Consider the following 19,373-nt stretch of genomic DNA (forward strand, 5'->3'; position numbering starts at 1 on the left):
CATTTTTCTGGTTCACCTCTGTACTGTCAGGACACATATACTTGCTATTCAATAAATAATGTTAACAATCAAAAAGACTCGATTTACAAAATGAGACTTCCACTTTGAGGAGCCTCTTAATTATCACCACTTGCTCCAATACTTTCCTCCCCCCCCTTCTCAGGCTCAAAGCCACCTGCCTTTAAACATCCATAAATAAAGTAACAAAAAGTTTAGTATTCAAATTTGGACAACTTTAGACACATCTGCACAGACCATGTAACAAAGGAACAATGTCAATGTGGTACGTTCCATGATGTTCAGTTAAAATATTTCAGTAAGAAAATCAAAGGTGAATAAAAATGAAATGTGAAAAATAAAGACTCGTGTCCCTTACCACCATGTAAAATACAACTGATCTCTGAACAAAGAGGTGGTTAATCTGGATATAAATATGTCAGCCCTCCACATCCACAGTTCCTCTGCATCCGTGGATTCAGCCAGCCCTGGACCTTGTAGTACCATATTATCTACTGCTGGAAAACGTCCACATATAGGTGGCCCTGTGGAATTCAAATCCGTGTTGTTTCAAGGGTCAGTTGTACATTTTCCTATAACCTAAAAACAAACCTAGGATTTTCTAACTCAGAAATTACATTCTCTAACTGATCCATTTATCCCTCTACTCTTTCCCTTTTCATATTTTCTTTTATTCAAACTTACAATAGAACATATTTTTTAAGATATCTCTCCTAAATTAATCATCCTTCAAAATTTAAATAAGCTTACACTAGCCTATGAAACTACAACCTATACAGAACATCAACACAAACATGTCTAAATATTAGCGAAGCAATGACAGACAGAGAATCTAGACTGAGTATTCAAAAGATACCAAGTAGCTTTCTCACTTTCCCTTATCTTTACTTTGGACTTTTATCACATTGTTCTATGGTACATGATCCAGATCTATAAGGAAAGATGGAGAGAGGACAGCTTTCTCTAACAAATGACTTTAAAAATACTTGTGTAAAATATGGACAGTGAACATTCTTATGCAAATATATACTAAACTGTTCCTAGACATAGATTCAGCCTGCAGGAAAATGCTAATGGAGACTACCAAGAACCTGGGAGAGCCTTCTGTCTTTGATTTAACATCAGTTCAATGACCATACCACTCTGCAGATATTTCAAGGAATGAAATAAAACTTAAAATAAAGACCACTCACATCAGAAGGTAGTCACATTATATGAATTATCAGCCATGATATAATCCTCTATAAAGGGGATTAGGCACAAAGGTACCCTCTGGTCAATAATATAACTTACAGATATACTCCTGTCACAAGAGCCAAATGAGCTACCACTTTTGAAACCAGCAGTTTCTAATCTGTACTATGTCTTCATAACCATATAATGAAAGGATGGAACTGATTTCTAAGATCCATCCCACCTTTAAAATCTGAATGACAGGGTTTTTCTCTGAACAAGGGCAAAATATTTTTAATAAAAATGCTTTGAGCCTTCCAGGTGAAATGCTATTCTACCACTCAGCCCATGTACTTCTGCCTACTTAAAGGCTGCTGCAAATTATAAACGTCATCAAAATCTCATTTTACAACAATACTGAATAACTACTGTTAACAACAAGGAGACTTAACATCTTACATGCACAGATTAAAAATTTAAGTTCACTGAAAAAAACTGGTTACCAATTTACAGACTTCACAAAACTACATCACTGCATCTCAAGGTTTATTAAAAAATCTAACGAAGACAAATATTTTCTTTTGAAAATTTAACAATTCCTCTTTACAATTCAGTAGTTCTCCAATTTAAAATTTTTAGAGTTAAACCAGGCATATTAGAACACGAATATATCCTATGTGCATATATATTTTAAAGCATATTTCACTTTGATGTATAAACTGTCAAGATTCTACATTCATTTTCTTTTATTTAGAGAATATTTTTTAAAATAGTAGTCTACACGTTTACTTAAATAGCATACGTTGATTTAAATAAAATTTGCTATTGAAACCTTTTGCCTCAATTGTATAAAGGCAGAAAGGACACTTTTCTTACTTCCTTTAAGATGGAATTCAAAATAATCCCAAACTGAATGAAATTTAACTGTTTTTCCAAAGGATACTTTGATCTGACTTGAACCAGCATTCTCAATCAAAACCAAGATAAGATCCCCAAACAATTATTATTTAAACTCTTCCCTCCCTAGATCCAAAGGTCTTTATAATCCTCTTCCTAGTATTTCCCATAATGTATCCTTGGACCACTAGTTTCAAGAAGAAAAGAAAAAAGGCATTCCTTTTCCAAGTGATTTCAGAAAATGCTCAGTTAAACCAAGTGAGTGTTCTTGACTGCAGATCCTAGATATGTAACATACCAACATATATCACAAAACAAATTCACTGAACAAGTACATGGCACTTCTCTGACTACAGAACTCTTCCATCTCAGATTACCGCAGGAGACTAGTATTACATGGAACAGAGTTCACATTTTCCTAAAGTCTCTATCAATCCATAGTTAAATTAGTAGATCTTCACTCTCTCCCCTCCAACCTAAGAGTACGATCTTTCAAGCCATTAGAGCAAAAGCAAATAGAGAGGATGATGAAATGCAGGCATAAGGCGGACCCACTACACGTACGGTAGCAACTCACCTTTAGTACAGAGCTTAGGCTCACCATTCTAGAAATCACACTCACTAATCCAAATATACTTCTTCCTCCGTGCACCTAAACCCAACACAATCACCAACAGATACATACAAAAAAGAACTAAAACAAAAAGTATCATAATAAAGGGTTAAGTAAATCCAAATATACTAGTAAAGCAGAACAGAAAGCCAAAGTAGGTAGGCAGAGATTAAAAAAAAAAAAGTGAAATAGCAAAATACTGGGGGTGGTAAGTCAAGAAAAAGAAAATCTGAAAATACGCAGCACTCTATTACATTAACATATACTAAACAGAAATATGGAGGCAGATAAAGGAGAAAAAAAAAACTAAGATATAAAAAGGGAAAAATTTAAATGGGTCTCCCATTATCAACAGAACGGAATCTAAAATCCAGGCTTTTAAAGCTTTCTACAGCAAGGAATTTTTCTTTCTTTTGCCTACTTGCAATGTTCTCACATTCAAGGATAGTGTTTCCTGTTTCTAGAACACTACTCTCTTTCCTTTTCTCCACTTCAATTCTATCTGTCCGTCAAGAGCCAGGTGAAATTTTACCTCTTTTCCTGCAACATTCCACAACCTACCTAGCCTGAAGTGACTTCATCTTTAGTCCTGTCCTGTTTATACTACTTTGTTACTTTTATTTCATGCAATCTACACTACTACTCAGACAACTTGAAGGTGTGGAATGAATATGAAGCTTTGCTGTATAGTTCATAACATCACACACATAGTATACACTAAAATATTTGCAAAAAGAATAAAAAATTTCAAATAAATACGTTGTCATTAAAAACTAATATGTGAAATATGCAACTCTGATATTACTAAAAAATTACATGTCACATAATAGCAACAACTATCTACTGGAGTGAAGCATAAAATGCTGATTTCCAATTAGCACATTACAAAAATGAAAGAGCTCACTATTCAGAGGGCCCACTTACAAAATTTAATGACTTTTTAAACAGTAAGTAATAAACTTTTGAAACTACTGATATCATCATCACCCAAGCTTCCTGAAAGCAAAATATAGCCAATAGACAAGTCAGTAAATTATAACACACCTCTAGAGGATGAACTGTGTTAGCAAATGAATTATATTATCAAAGATATTAAAATGGCAGAAGAAAATGTTCCTGATATAGTTTATTAAACACACACACAAAGACAGTATTAGAACAGGATCACAATTCTGCCATATCCATAAATAGAGGGGGGTGGGGGGAAAGACTAGAAGTAAACTCACCAAAATGTTGAGTCATTATCACCAAACTACGGGTGATTTTCATTTTTCAATTGATGTATTTTAGTTTCTTCTGTGAGATGAAGAGTACTTGTTATGATAAGAATAAATGTCTAGTTCCTTTTACCACCACATTTTTAATGATTAGTAGGAGGAAGATATTTGAGTCTCAAAAACTCTCGAACGACTATTAAGAAACAATCTTAAAAATGTATACACAAAATTGGTCATTCCTAACTTGCACTGAAAAATAGTAATTCACATTAAGGTTCAAAGACAATATGCTATGATACCTCTCTGCCCTCATCACCTTTCCGAGGATTCAGAGACCACAGACCACACTACTGTGAAAGGTGAACTGAGAATGTCTGCATCTTTAATTCTCTATGTTTTAGTTATAACAAAAAAGAGAAAAAGAATAGTTTGGGGATAAAAGGCAAAACGCAAGTTATTATCAGTTCTACAAAGTACCACAGTAGATTTCTTCTTCTCTGTTCCTCCACATATAAACAAAGAAGACATATATATTCTTCTCTCATGTCTGAGTTCAACTCCAAGTGATAGAAGGAAAAACGGTATTTTTCAACTGACTTGGCAATTTTTAAAAAGCTCAATATATCAACTAGAAAATTTTAATTTAAATGCATTAATTATTAACAAAATACATACTTGCAGATCATATCTAAGAAGGAACTTAATATTTCTTTAACAACTGCAAAGCATACACTAACGCAAAATATGTAATATTTACCTAACCAAAAAAACTGACAAGGAATGTTATAAACTATAATAAAGTGAGATAAGATTATCTTTTTATTGCTGATAATTTTTATTACTATAATAAAACTATAATCTCCAAAAGAACTTTCTCTTTATGTAACATATAACAGTAAACTACGGAACATATTTTTTTTCTGACTTAATAAGCAGAAATCAATTGCCTAGTTAAAGACTTTAGAACTGCAAAGATAATACACAAATAGAATACCTTTAAACAAACTTGACTCAGTCTCCTGCCAAAACAAACAAAAATCCTTCAAACAACCAAACTGTAAAGGCAGAAACTGTATTTCAGAAAATTGCCAGAATCAATCCAATGTCCTAAACCAGTCATACTTTACATAGGCAAAATACTAACATATGGTCTTTTAAAAAGATAAATTCTTAAAAGAAAAAAACTGATTTACATACACCCCAATATTAAATTCAGTAATTTGTATTTGTCATATTCCTGAGTTAACTATTCTCTTACAATTTAAAGGAGAAAAATTTCCTATTCTGGCAAGAGGCTTACTTCTCGATGTATTTTAATCACTAAACACTCTTTTGTGTACTAATATCTCCATCTGCTGGACCATAACTTTCTTACTATCAAAAGTTCTTAAGGACAAAAACTTTGCAGTAGAGATTTTGCAACTACTTAGAAATAAAATTTTAATACTTTATTTCTACCTAGGGATTTTCTCTAACTCATAGGACTTTAAAATCTTAAAGAGCTATACTTATTCTTCTCCCAATATTATTCAGAAGAATTCACTAAATTAAAGCATTCTGCCTGCTATGTTCTCTTCTTTTCCTACCCTCCATGCTTAAGATACAGAGCACTCGTCTGAACAGCACAACATTCTCCTTATAAGTCAGCTATCTTTCTGGATCATATCTCCATAAAACACACACACTCACTAACCCAATTTTAAACTGTATTTTCCTCCAATTTCTGCTGACATGGGGTAAAATCTAATAAAAACAGTATAACAACAAAAGAACTTAGCTAATAAGTGATAATACCAAGGGTCAAAAACAAGATTTGGTAAAAAAAAAAAAAAAAAAAAAACAGAATATGACTAAAGAAAGAAGAAAATTATAATCAATTAGAAGAACAAGAGGTCATGATGTTATCTATAGTTCATAACTAAAATACACAAAATATATTAAAAATGGTTAAAATGCACAAAATTTATTAAAAATGTATTAAAAACATGAGTAGTTTTACTGTTATGAGCAATATTATTATTTTGAAGGTGTGTTCTTTATATTGTAAAGTAAATAAGTCATTTTGTTATTGTCAGAAACCATGTTATTTCAATGCAGGCAGAAAAAGAAATGATTATAAAATTAAATATAATATTACAATTGAACTGAAAATACAAACATGAACCCATTAATTTAAAATCGAGAATCTGAATATATGTATGTATATGTATAACTGAATCACTTTGCTGTACACCTGAAACTAACATTGTAAATAGACTACACCTCAGTAAGAAATAAGATTCTTTTTAATTCAAAAAAAAAAAAAAATACTGTCTATCTCTGTCCACAGAAAATGGCCAATGGCCTGGACGTATGTAACCTCCACTTGACAGCAATCAATGTTTAGTGCCTAAACTCACATCTCTAACACCATTTCCACTGAAAAGAACCTTGGAGAAAGAGCTAATCGTAGCTGTGGGGAAGGTGAGCTTGGGACATCAAATTGTCCCAAGAAAGCAAGGAAGATTTCAAAAGACACGACAACCAGTTAGGTGGTTATCACAGGCCAAAACTGTGACAATTTACACATCAAGAAGAATATTAATTGCACTGAGTCTATGAAGATCCACGAGCCCATAATGATTATCATGAAAGAAAATTATTCCTTAATCACCATTTGAGGTAGCTGGCAAACCACCACTTTACTCTGAGAACCAACCAATAATTAATAAAAATAAGCATCTATCTGACTTTTCCATTAGGAACTCATTTTAGAACAGCAAGATATTCCCTACTGATGAGAGAAAGCTTCACCTTTTAAAGAACACTTTACAGTGGAAGGATCAGTCTACCACCACTCAACCCAGACATCAATTTTAGGCACTAACATTAGAACCAGAATTGTGCCCCGAGGGTGATGCAACATCAACTACATAGTATCACCTATGATGTCATACTTGAACCCACAGACCTAGCTTCCAAAGTATATACAGGAGTATATAACAAGCCCAGTGACAAGATAGTTATATTAGCATCACAAAAAAAGAGATGGTTCTACATTAAAAAGACTTAAAGTGGTAACAATCAGATTTAATGAATGGTCCTGAGTCAGATACTGATTTACACAACCCAGTTCAGTTATAAAGAATATTTTGGGACAACTACAAAGATCTGAATATGGATTGGTTACTACATCAAGTGTAGGATTAATCCATTTAGTTCAGTGTGAAGTCACTAGGTAGAAAAATGATAGCTTTTACAGAGATATGTATATACTTAGAGAATGCAAAAATGTCTCTAATTTACTTAAAATAATCAACATAAAAACAAATGCAATTAAATAAAAGTAAGTAAAATGGATGATTAGCATAGTAGTCAAGTTCTCAGAAAGTCTTCATTATACTTGAAAACACATATAAATTTAACAATATTAGGTAAGTGAGGTTGGGCCAAAATTTTCTCCAAGTCAAACTTATTCAAGGATTCCTAAGATTCCCCCAAACCAAGAGTTTCTTCAATTCTCTTTAATTCACATAGTAATGAAAACTCAATTTTAAACAACCAAAAATCAGGCTAACAACTGGGTAAACAAATGAGCTCCCCACGTGTTCTCAATACTTCAATATGAATACAGTAACTTGTGGATAAAAAAATGTAATTTGTATGTATGTATGCTTATTTTTAGTCAAAACACATTTTTTTAAATTCCAAAGAGTTTAAATCTAAAATACAGAAAGATCAAAATATATTTGTTAAATATTTTGAGAAAATGTAACTATTTAAAAAATTTTCCTAATCTCTTAACTCTTCACACTGCATCCAAATTCTACTCCCTTAAATCCATATATAATACACACTCTTGTTTGTTTACCCCCAAAGAGTTCATTATAGCATCCCAATATAACCCAAGCTGTCAAACATTCCTTACAAAACTTATACTAAAATCTGAACTATTCATCCTAGCATTCAAGGCCCATCAAAGTATAGCCCTAACCTAGTCTGGCTCTTCTCTCAATTCTCACTACTTCCCTGTATGTGTTTGCCATTCCAACTAACTTCATTTAAACACACCCTGTGAAGCCTTTCAATCTCCCATCACTACTGTTTTGACACTACTGCACTTTCTCTTCTGCTGAAACATCCTCCACCCTCCCATTCACCTCATTCAATCCTACCAACTATAAATACCAACTCAGGTTCCACTTCTCAAAAAAACATTACAGGCACTTTAGCTCAAAGTGACTTCTTCCAAACTTTCAGAATGCTAGTAGTGAATGATTCTCCTGCACATAAAAACTAGCTGATACGTATATAAATAAATCTTTCTCCTTTTTTTCTTTTTTCTGTTGTTCTCTACGTTGCTTATCTGTCTATCCTATCAAAAACAATCTTAAAATGTTGACAGAAGTTAGATGATGTTGCCTTAGAGTCTAAAAAGCTTTTTTGCATACAATATTCTCCAGTCTCTTGAGTATCTTGATTTGAAGTTGGCAGGGCAGCTGATAATTCCATTTACAGATGAAGAAGCTCAGGTACAGAGAACTTACGTATCTTGCCCAAGATCACGGAACTAATTATAACTGAAAAGTCATGTTTGGATCCCAGGTCTAGCAGTCAAAGAATCTTACTACTTTGCAACATGGTCTCATTAGCATATGGACAGAAATACAAATTCATTTTCATCTTTATGCTGGCTCATACAGATATACACACACATTACAGAGCCAACACCTGAATACCGGTCATAACAATGGTGATAGCAGCAACAACAGTAGAGGATTGGGGGCACATAATTTCAGAGTAATTTATATTTGACCTTGGTTTGAAATTTTTACCTCCTTAAAAAATTTATTTGTCTGCCATGTAACAACACCTCTGAGTGATACAATTAATATAGGATAGAAAGCAAGGTTTATACTTAATTCTTTTGCATACACTTGAAAGAAACAATGGATGCTCCAGATGTGGACATCAGGAATGGGATGCAGGGTTCTGGTGCAGCTCCCATCTTCATTCAATTCACCTTCTAACTTTTGGCTGTCTGCAGAGTTGACTACCTATGCTTTTAACCACCCTAGGCTAATCTAAAACTGAAACAAGTATGTATCACCTAACAATATTAAACCTCTACATTAAATCTTCCAGTCAGAAATGTTAAGTTGCCTCTTAAGTGGTTATTAAAAACAGTAATCATAATTATAAAAAGAGGAGCAACAATACTAAATACTCACTAGGTTTATTTATACTATATTATTTTAAGAGCTAATGCTGTATCCTTTGGTTACTAAGAAGTTGAATGAGTAAGCTGAAAGCCTCTAAGAACACCTTTACTCTCTTATTTTTAGCCCTTAAACTATCATAAAGATTTACCATTAAAAAAACAAATTCTAGGGGAGGGTACAGCTCAGTGGTAGAGGGCCTGCTTAGCATGCACAAGGTCCTGGTTTCAATCCCTAGTTACCCCCATTAAAAAAAAAAATCAAATCATATCAAATAAAAAAATTATAGCTCCAAAAACATGACCAGCATTTTGCTCAAGTCCAGCATACCAAAGAATTAGCAAAACTCCCATTTGCTTTTCCTCATGTTCACAACCTGAGGCAACAACAGTGGTTTTTCAGTACACGGACTTATTCTGGGTTTTTCTCTCTAGTTCCACTTAGGGAATGGCACATTCACCAAACAGACCACCTTGCCTTGTGATCTGGACTAGTCTCAATCTCTCCATACCTCGGTCTCTGCACTTATGAAGTGAAGGACTTATCCCTCAACTCTCAGGACCCTGGTAGCTCTAAAATTCCACAATCTTCTGGTATTACTTTAATATGTCTTACACTCAACCGCTTCTAAGAAGAAATGTTTTGTATTTCTTCTAGTTTTCTTCATATATACATCTTTTCAAATACTCTGTAAAAGCATTGTGAGAGAACCTTTAAAATATTATGACACTGAGTTTCAAAAAGGTTTCAAATAAAAATTGCACATAAGTTTGCTTTTTACCAATGCCTTTTTATTCTCTTTAATTCAATAACTGTATGCATATAATGTTTACTTTTTCCTGTATTAAACTATTAAAATTAGCTTAGAAGCCAAGGATTCCGCCAATAATTTGTAACTGACCAGGCTATCATGCCCAGTCTTTAACAATTTCTCCTGCACTAAAGAAAGCCAAAAGCAAAGTGTTTAAGACACATTACTCCCTTTTCCACTGTTGATGTATAATCATTTCAATTCTGAGGCAAAGCAGATATTTCACTACTTTGAAAACTTTCTCCGCTCTGAACTTCACCACCCCTAGCACCCACTCCCAAGGGTTTCAAGGCCAGCTCACATTCACTGTACGTCTCCTTCTACATACATGCATGCTTGCACACACATGCCCTTTCCTTATTACCCTGGCCATACAGGACCATTTCATGGTTTTATCTACATTTTGATGTTTTTCTGACACTTCAATACTCTTGAAAACCCTCCAAACTGACAAATTCTGCTTTATCATAAGTAATGTGACAGAAATGTTCTAGTAAATTGATTCATTTCACTAGCCTCAAAGTTTAGTTTAATAAAATATATAGGCTAGAATCAATACACAAACAAAACTTTGTTTTGTTAGACTTGATAGGATTGCTGGGCTTTCAGACTAGAGTTTCTGCTTCAGGTAACTGAGGCAACGTTGAAAACATTAAGTACAGTCACTGACCTGTTAATTATAAGAATTCTGAATAAATCACTTATATTCTACAAGGTATTTGTTAAAAACTCTTGACAGATTTATTTTAAAATACTGTTAAAGCTAAAGAAGAAAAGTAAACCCCTTTTAAGAGGCTTAAGTTTCAATTAACTGAAAATTTCAGTTTATCAGTCTTCTAAGTAATGGCACTACTTCAAATTAGCTTCAAGAAACACGTGTGTTTTTTTTAAAAACTGCTATTTGCGTTAAATTACTGTAAAGGCCACATGTTTATACTCAGCTTTCCTCTACTTTAAAACCATCCAAATAGCCCTTCTTTATTCCGAACAAATCAAAGCAGCAGTTAGGAACAAAGAACCTTTCCTAGCTACTGCGCTTTGCACAGAGTATAAGACCTATATATCCACTAAATATTGACTTTATAGGTAACTGACTAGGGAAAAGTTAACCTACATAATTCCATAAGTGCCAAAACTTTCCAAAGCCAAGATGAGCACTGATAGCTCTTCTCTGCTGTATATAGATAGATATACTCTGTATATGGACTGGCTAGAAACTATTACTTAAATAAAGCAATTTTATCTTTCTAATTTTCATTCATACCAATGGTAGTAAAGTAAACTTAAGATTAGGCTCGGGAGCAAGTACTACATAAAATATTGTAAGATTTCTAAAAAATATCATTTTTAAGGAAAAAAAATACATATACCTTTTTTCTAATTGCCCAAAACTATCAACAGTCATTATAAATATTTGTTTACTCCCATATTTTAGAGAAATTAAAAATGAAAAAAGTATTTGAAGTGTGAAACTATTTATTAATTCAACAAACATCTGAGAGTGTACATGTGCCAGGCTGTGAGGTGGCCATCTTCAAAGAACAAATTCTAACAGGGAAGACAGACACGAAAAGAGATAGTAATATTACGTTAAGTATGAGGTTAACTACATAGAGGGTAGTACCTCGCACATACTGGGGTTATATTTATAGTCAAATTTTGTAACAGTCATACTAAAAAACTGTACTCACCCTGAAAAGTTTAATGCTATTTTTGCTTTCTGTTGAATAAAAATAAAGCTGTAAAAATCTTACCTGGACCAAACAATCTAGCTATTTTGAGCCCCAAAACTGAAATGCCAATTATAGAAAGGTATAAGCATTTCCCAAAAGTTTTCATTAAGAGAAAAACACATTATTGCATTTATAATTCATAATAAACTGTCAATGTCAAAAAAGGAGGGGTCAGAAGAAAATGAAGTCCTATCAGTGATGTAAATAAAAAATTGGTACATAATTCTAATTATGACTTCTTGACATGGGCCCACATGATATCCCTTCCGCTTGCCCTAAAATAGACCCTTGCATGTCGTTACAATAGGTGACATACCAATAGCAGAAAATTGCTTAGGCTCTTTAAAGTTATCAAAAACAAAACCTAACAATGGCATAGCATTTCCAACATCTCCCACAGAGTAAGGCAAGTTTTATTTATAACTGCATCATTAAAAATCAAAGAAATTATATTAACAACACTGAATTTCTCAAGCAAATTAAAATGTGGTTCCAGTTATCTGATACACACTACAATACATATAAGAAATTAAAACTAAGGACTTACTGTATAGCACAGTAACTATATACTCAGTATCTTGTAATAGTCTATAATGAAAAAGAATCTGAAAAAAGTGTGTGTATGTGTGTATATATATGCACATCTGAATCACTACTATCCACCTGAAACTAACACGATATTGTAAGTCAGCCAAACCTGAATTAAAAAATGTGGTTCTAGTCAGATTATGAAAAGTTGCCCCTGTAATGATACTGGTGTAATTCACTTAATACCAAAAAAAAAAAAAAAAAAAAAAAAAAAAAAAAGTCAAAAGAACAAAACAAAAACCTTACACTGGACTCAAAAAAACAGAGCATCTGAATCATAATCAGTAAGAGAGGGGTACACTTCATGTCTTCTTTTGCTGAAATCTATCTCCCCTGAAAAGCAAACCAAAAACCATGTGTTCTTACGGAAAACTGATGCACTTCAAACCGCTTCAGGACAGTAACTAGTAGGGGGATAACAACAGAAACATAATGTGTACAAAGCGTTAAAAAAGTCAACTTACTTTGTTTTCACCCGATATTCTCAAAGTCTTTTAAGAAAAGGTGCTCATACTAGCGAATACACTAGTGAATGCAAGTAACAGAGACCTATTTCTGTCAAATCAGTTGTTATATCCTAGGAAGTACAACTTTTACTACAAAACATGTAAACTAGGTAAAGTTAAAAAAAAAAAAAGGAATCACCCGCATCATAGTATACACGTGTATTCTGAATACATATTCTGCCTATAGGAGTTAAGCTTCAAAAGTATAAAATAAATGTTGAATAAATGACCTGTTATACAAATTATTGTTTCTATGATACCTTATATACTTATATAGCTGGTGACACCTCCTGGGTGAGGAGAAAAAAGGATAATCGAAAGAACAACTGAATACAAATACTGGCTTCCTTCTTATTACTAATAATTCAAAAGAACTGCATACAAAAGCACAATCTTTGCTCCCAAAGAACAACTTAATTATTTCAACTTAAGAAAAATCTTTTTGTTGCAAATATTACTATCAACAATGCTTCTTCAGGAGAAAAAAAAACCCTAAAACGTAAGAAACTTACATAGCAAGAGGCCTCGAAACACCAACAAATAACCTTGTAATTTTTAAACGGAGTGAGGTTTCTCAAAAAAAAAAAAATGAAGTGTAGAAATACTGAGGATATGATACATTCAATAATAAATGCAAATAAACATTAATGTGGGAAAATGTTAATTAGTAAAGCAACTTTTAATTTAAAATATTTTTTGCCCTCATTTTTAAGGAAGAAGGAGAAGAGTGAAAAAACAAATTGAGGTCAAAAAGAAAATTTTCACGCCCCGCCCCACAAAAAAGATCATGCAAAAATAAAAACAGATTTTTCAAATCAGTAATGTAGAATGTAATGTTTGCTAACTTTTTCTGAGCCATGCACTAATTTTCCAGTTATTCACAATAAAAAGATTTAGGCTAGCTTTCCTCCTAAACCATACTACACATGTGTTAATTTTCATATCTACCTAAAAAATGGAAACTTAAAATCTACTTTTAAAACCCCTCGATCTCCATTTCCCCCTGTTTGGGATTTTTAAGTCAAACTGATCTTATTTTTAAGCTTTCTCAATTCTAAACTACAATATTTATTAAAACAGAATTTGCATTCAAATACTGTTCCTGCTTAAGTTTTATTTTCACGACAAAGAAACGTTTCAAAAAACAAACAAGCCTCCTTGCAGTAACTATTCTTTCCCAGGGACGGTCCCAAGGGTTCAATGGAAAACTTCTCTCTAAAGAGAGCAGCTTAAGACTTTAAAACCTCGGATTTATCTGTAATGGTCTCTATCATCAATGAAAAATTCTCAAGTATCAGAATTATCACCTGAAGATATGCCCCTATGACTAGTCCAACCAAGAATGCATTCACAACCTAAAAAAACAACCACGTTGAAGATACTTGAAAAAAAGGCTGACAACCCTTCCCCCACCTCCCCAAAAAACAAAAAAGATTGTGCATACATAGTCCATATCAAAACACAGACTAAAGATTAACTTGGCATAAAATTAAAATGCTCAGTCTAAAGCATTAAGTTTCAATCGACCAAAAAAACTAGCACACAGAAATCCCAAATTTGTAACCAGCCAAATAAACTCTCAAACTGACCAGCAAAAATTTCTAAAAGCATTCTTTTTTAAAATATTTTGAAATAGAATTGCTACTCATTCAAAACTTCTAAATATCAGAAGATAAATCTACTGTAACCAAGTCCAGTATCTTAACTTTATTAACCACTAAAGTAAATTTTACAGTTTTATCTAAATTTATAAAATATCTTCCAGCTAATCATATGTACAAAGGAAACTAATTCCTAACCAAAAACACAAGTCATGATAATTTTGTTTTGGGCAATGAAGGGTCACAAAGGGGTATAGCACAACTTGTCAAATTTCAGAATTAAATCACCCAGCACAAAAAAAGTGAGGCACTCCAGAAACCAATATTTTTAAGTCAAATTAAGTTTATAATAAGGCTAACAATTACAGGAAGCAGCTTATTCCACACTAAGGAATAGCCCCTTTTCCTGCATCTTTGTACTGGTCGGATAAAAAAAACAATTAACTTCCTAGTCATTATGCTGTCCATTTTAAACATCCTAGCTACCATACAGAAGCAATCTGTACACTGTGGAGTTAAAAAGGCTGAAACTGAAGATACACTAACACAAGAGATGGAATAAGCCATATTAAAATGAAAAAAATACGTTATTTAGAATATACCATCCTCAACTAGTGGTCTCCAACATTTGAAACTCAAAACGGTAAGTAATCCCAGGGAGAAACGAACAAACCTTTGTTAGAAATATTGACATAACTGGAATTCCAGATTTAGAAGATTAAAAATGATAGAGCCAAACGTTAGGAACTTCTTAAAATAGAACTCCAAATTACCATTTAACAGAGAACAAACTCCAAATTATCATTCAGAGATTTTAGATCAACATAAAAGCACAAATGAGAAGCCTTTTAGAACCAATCAGAGAAACTCAAATTATTTACTTCAAATAGTACAAATGAGGTGAAAATATGTCCAAACTTTTTTTTATAGTCTCCTATGCTATTTGATTGATTTCAGCATTTTAATACAAAGAATGCAATTTAACTTTAACCCTAATATTGTCAAAGCCTCTTTTCATTTTTGTGACTATAAAAGATTCCTCCTACACAACTGTGCTTAAAATAGAAAAAACTTTAACAAAAATTCTTACCAATACTACCAAAACTTTAACTTTACAAAAATATGCCAAGGAGAAAATTCTGCAACATGATATAATTGTTTCAGTAATTATAAAACAAACAAACAAACAATTTTCAAAGTTTGTAAATACATATACGGACACAAAATAACAAAGGAAATGACGTATAATTTAAGTTTCAACTAAATTTAATATAGGTCAGGTTATTGAGTATGTTACACATTTTACGCCAAACATTTCTCACGTTAAAAAAAAATAACTGGCGCCCCTTAGCGCTCACATTTGGAAATACTCAATTTAAGAGTTCCAGCGATTTTTTTTTTTTTTTGACATTCCAGAAAGTTTTCTGCCTCCACAATCTTTCAAATGCCAACACAAATAGGAAAAGCAGAACCCCTTAAAGGGACAGCTCAAGTTTTCTCCGGAACAATTTGAAATTAACAAGATTTGCTGCTTCAACTGTGGAAAAATACCCATTTCAATATGGACTACCGCTGTATGTTTAACTTATGTGCGCAAAAACGAGTACGCAGTAATATCTAACAGTTTCATACTTTTAAAATTGTTTCTATGACTTTCATGACAACAAAAGCTCCTGGGATTCTTTTTTAACCATCTTTTACCACGGAGACATTTCCGGTCTTTTGTTCTTTCGTGACATTCCAACTCCCTAACCTTCAGATTCCTTTCCTTCAGATCTATTGAAAAATCTCTCAAAATTCTTGTGAAAAAAATCTAAAATCCATTGTTCATTGCCATAAAATTAAGTTTTCAGTTTTCTTTCTTAACAGTCTTCCAGTAATGCTTCCAAAACAGAAAAAAGAAACTCCTTGCTACTCGATTTTCAAAATACACGTTTTTGTTCATATTTTTCCCCAGGCGTCCACAGATAATGCACAGCTACCAGAAACGAATACTCCAGGTCACTGTTTCAAGACCTTGTTACAGTAATTCCAGAGTTGGCCAAAATTAATCTTCTTGTCATTCTTCGCTCCCCACGGCTCTCCACCAACAGAGCTTTTTTTCATTTTTTATTTTTTTGCAAACTTTCACTTGTTTTTATTTTCGCCCTTCCACACGTCTTGATTTGCTGTCCTACAAACTAAGGCAGCGGCGTCCTCGGGAGAAAGCTCTCCGCCGAAGTTCTCTCAAACTAGGGATTACGTCTACAGCCGTCCTCGCGGTATTTCGTGTTCACCCCCCCTCCCCCAGTGAAGTTAAACTCCCGAACAGTTCTCGCTTCCCCAAACAAAAGGACAAAAAGTGCTTTCCGCTGTCATTTTGTCCTCGCCTTTGGCTAAATCAGCATTACTTTCGGTCGGCTGTGGAGTTCCTTTCAATTAACAAGCCCCACGCTACTCCCCTCGAGTATTTACAAGCTACACAAAACTCCAAAAAAGCAAAAGCCCCACTGGACCCTCCACTTCGGGAACCACCGGCGTCCTCCGGGAGGCCCCTCCAGAGCGGCCCCACGGCCGGTGTCCTTCAGGCGCCCGCGGGGCGCGGGGCGAGCGAGGACGGGCTGCTCCCTCCGAGGCCCGAGAAGCTCCGGGCCGTCGCGGTGCCCGCAGATGCGGCGGGGAGCCGGGGCCGCGGGAGGGGTGACCCTGCAGCCGCCCCCCGCGCACGAACTCTGGCGCCTGCCGCGCGGGGCCCGGGCCCGGGGCCCGGAGTCCGGGGGGCAGCGTCCCGCCGGCGGGTCCCGCCCGGGCCCCGGCCCGCCCGCCCGCCGCGCCCCACGAGCCCGGCCTCGGCGCCGCCTCCGGGCGCCCCGCCCGGGCCTGTCCGTCCCCGGGTGCACGGTCCCCGCCGGCTGCGACCTGCCTGCCCTCCCCACACTCCGGCGGGCGTCGGGTCCCGGTAAGAGGGGCCGCCGCCCGGGCGCGGGCCGCGAGGGGCCGGCGAGGCGACTCACCTTCGTCCAGCAGCCGCTCGAGGTGGTTGAAGATCCCGCAGAAGTTGGGCAGGCTGCTCATGAGCTTCTTATCGTTCATCAGCTGCATCAGGTAATCTGGGGTGGGCTTCGGCTTCTCCTTCGTTTCCATTTCCCCGACCATATTCCAGGCTCCGCAGCTCACTCCGCCCGCCGCCGCCGCCGCCGGAGAGGAGGGAGGGGCGGGGAGCCCCGGCCGCCGGCCGCTCGGGACTCGGCGTCCCGCTCCGCTCCGCTCCCGCGCCGGGCGCCGGGGCGGCCGGACCGCGCGCTCGCCGCGCTCTCCCCGCCCCCGCAGGCACTTTCCGCCCGCGGCCCGACGCGCTCCCGACCCGCCGCCGCTCCTCGGCCGCCGGATCGGCGCGTCCCTCACGAGGCCGGCAGGCGGGAGGCGGGTCTCCGCGGGTCGAGTGCGGGCGCGGGCCGCTCGGAGCCGGACGAGGAGGAGCCGGGCCGACGCCGCTCGCTCGGCTGGTCGCGCCCGCTCAGCCGCCGCCGCCGCCGCCTCTGCCGCGGGCTCGGGGTCTCTCTGGGCTGGTCCCCGCCGCGGCCGCCTCTGCCGCTGCCGCCGCGCTCTGACTCCGCTCCTCCTCTTCCTCCTCCTCCTCGCCTCCTCCTCCTCCTCACTCACTTGGCGGTGGAGTTCGCCTCAGTTCAGGCGGCGCTGCCAGCGGCGGCGGCGGCGGCGCGGGGGGAGGGGCGGCGGCGCGGGGAGGGCCGGGGGCGGGCGGCGGGCGGGGCCGCGCAGGGCGGCCGTTAGCGGGGCCCGGCCGGCGCGCTCCTCCTCCCGCCGCCCCCCGCAGCCCCCGGCCCAGGCGCCACCGCCGCGCCGTCTCCCTCCGGCGGGGTGGGCGGCGTGACGGAAGCCGCGCGCGGCGAGCCCGGCCTGGGCGCCGGGCTGGGGTCGCCGCCCCGGGCAAGCGAGAGCGGAGGGAGGGGCCGGTGTGGGGCCGCGGGGCCGACGGACGTGGGAGGGCGCCGGGTGGCGGTGCTTTCGACTGGGGCGGGGGCGCGGGCCGCGCCGCCTCCCGCTCCCCGCTGCCGTGCCGGCTCGTCTGGCGGGCGCGGTCGGGCTGTGGCGGTGGGTGAGAGGGATTTCCAGCGGGACGAGCTGCGGCGCGTCAGGGCTGTGCTCGCCGCCGCACAGCCGATCCTCTCCTCCGTTACTATAGATTTTTAAAAGCCTCTCAACCACCCTCCCCGCCACCCCCCAAAACAATTTTTTTTAACGTCCTGTTGCTTCAAGGGGGACTTTCGCGGTGGGCGTCACGTGGCCGGACACGTAGCCGTAAGGTCCGAGAGCGCCTGCGTGCGTCGAGGCCGGCGGCCACGCCCCTTCCGAGGGTCGCCCCGCCCCCGCCCTAGCCCTGCGAGCAAAGGGGGAGGGGCGGGGCCGGCCGCGCGCCTGCGTGAGGCGGGGCCGGGGAGGGGGCGCGCCTGAAGGAGGGGGAGGGGCGGGCCGAGCGCGGGGGTCCGGGAGTGAAGACCCCCGCCCGGGATGGCTGGGCCGTCGGACCGGGGAGGCAGGGGTGGGGCCCGGAAGCAGTGGGGCTGCGCTCCCGGCCCCGTGTGGTATCGTTTCTGCGGCCCTGGATCCTCCTACGCAGGACGTGTGCACGGTGGGCTCCGACTGCCGCTTGAGTCGGTGGTGGGACCGCACGACGGCCCTCGGTGCCGCCGCGGTCTACCCGGGCCTCGAGAGCCAGCGGCGAGAAGGAGCCAGAGGAGCGGCGGGTCCTGCGTGGGCGCCCCTTGCCGCCCCGACGGCGTCGCGGTGGCCCTGCTTAGCGGCGGACGCGCTCCAGGGCCGCGAGCCGCTCTTCCGAAAGCCGCTGCAGTGAGGGGCCAGCACCGGCTGGACCAAGTCAGCAGCGGAGCGCGAACCGTGTTTGCGATGTAGCGCTTCGTGACAGCGTCAGCATCCAGTAGTTAAATGCAACCGCAATTAAGAGACGAAACAAAGAGCGCGTACCTATTTAGAAAAGCGAAAGCAACGCTTACGTTTTC

General features: G+C 38.9%; 1 protein-coding gene across 7 annotated transcripts in view; it reads right to left on the minus strand.

Annotated features, from left to right (window-relative positions):
• QKI (QKI, KH domain containing RNA binding) overlaps window positions 1-17,929 on the minus strand; it is a 142,756-nt gene extending 124,827 nt beyond the window's left edge. For 4 of the 7 annotated variants that reach the window (XR_012508509.1, XM_074368033.1, XM_074368032.1 and 1 more), the window contains exon 1: window positions 17,349-17,636. Coding sequence is in view for 4 of the 7 variants with exons in the window: in XM_074368033.1 (XP_074224134.1) it covers window positions 17,349-17,490 (142 nt within the window). In the remaining 3 variants the exon portion in view is untranslated. Of the gene's footprint in view, window positions 1-17,348 lie in introns of all 7 variants that reach the window. The other 3 variants (XR_012508511.1, XR_012508510.1, XM_074368035.1) reach the window with 1 other exon arrangement.
• Between the last annotated feature and the right edge of the window lie 1,444 nt (window positions 17,930-19,373).

Source organism: Camelus bactrianus, chromosome 8, assembly GCF_048773025.1.
Source record: "Camelus bactrianus isolate YW-2024 breed Bactrian camel chromosome 8, ASM4877302v1, whole genome shotgun sequence".
Taxonomy (NCBI): Eukaryota; Metazoa; Chordata; class Mammalia; order Artiodactyla; family Camelidae; genus Camelus; species Camelus bactrianus.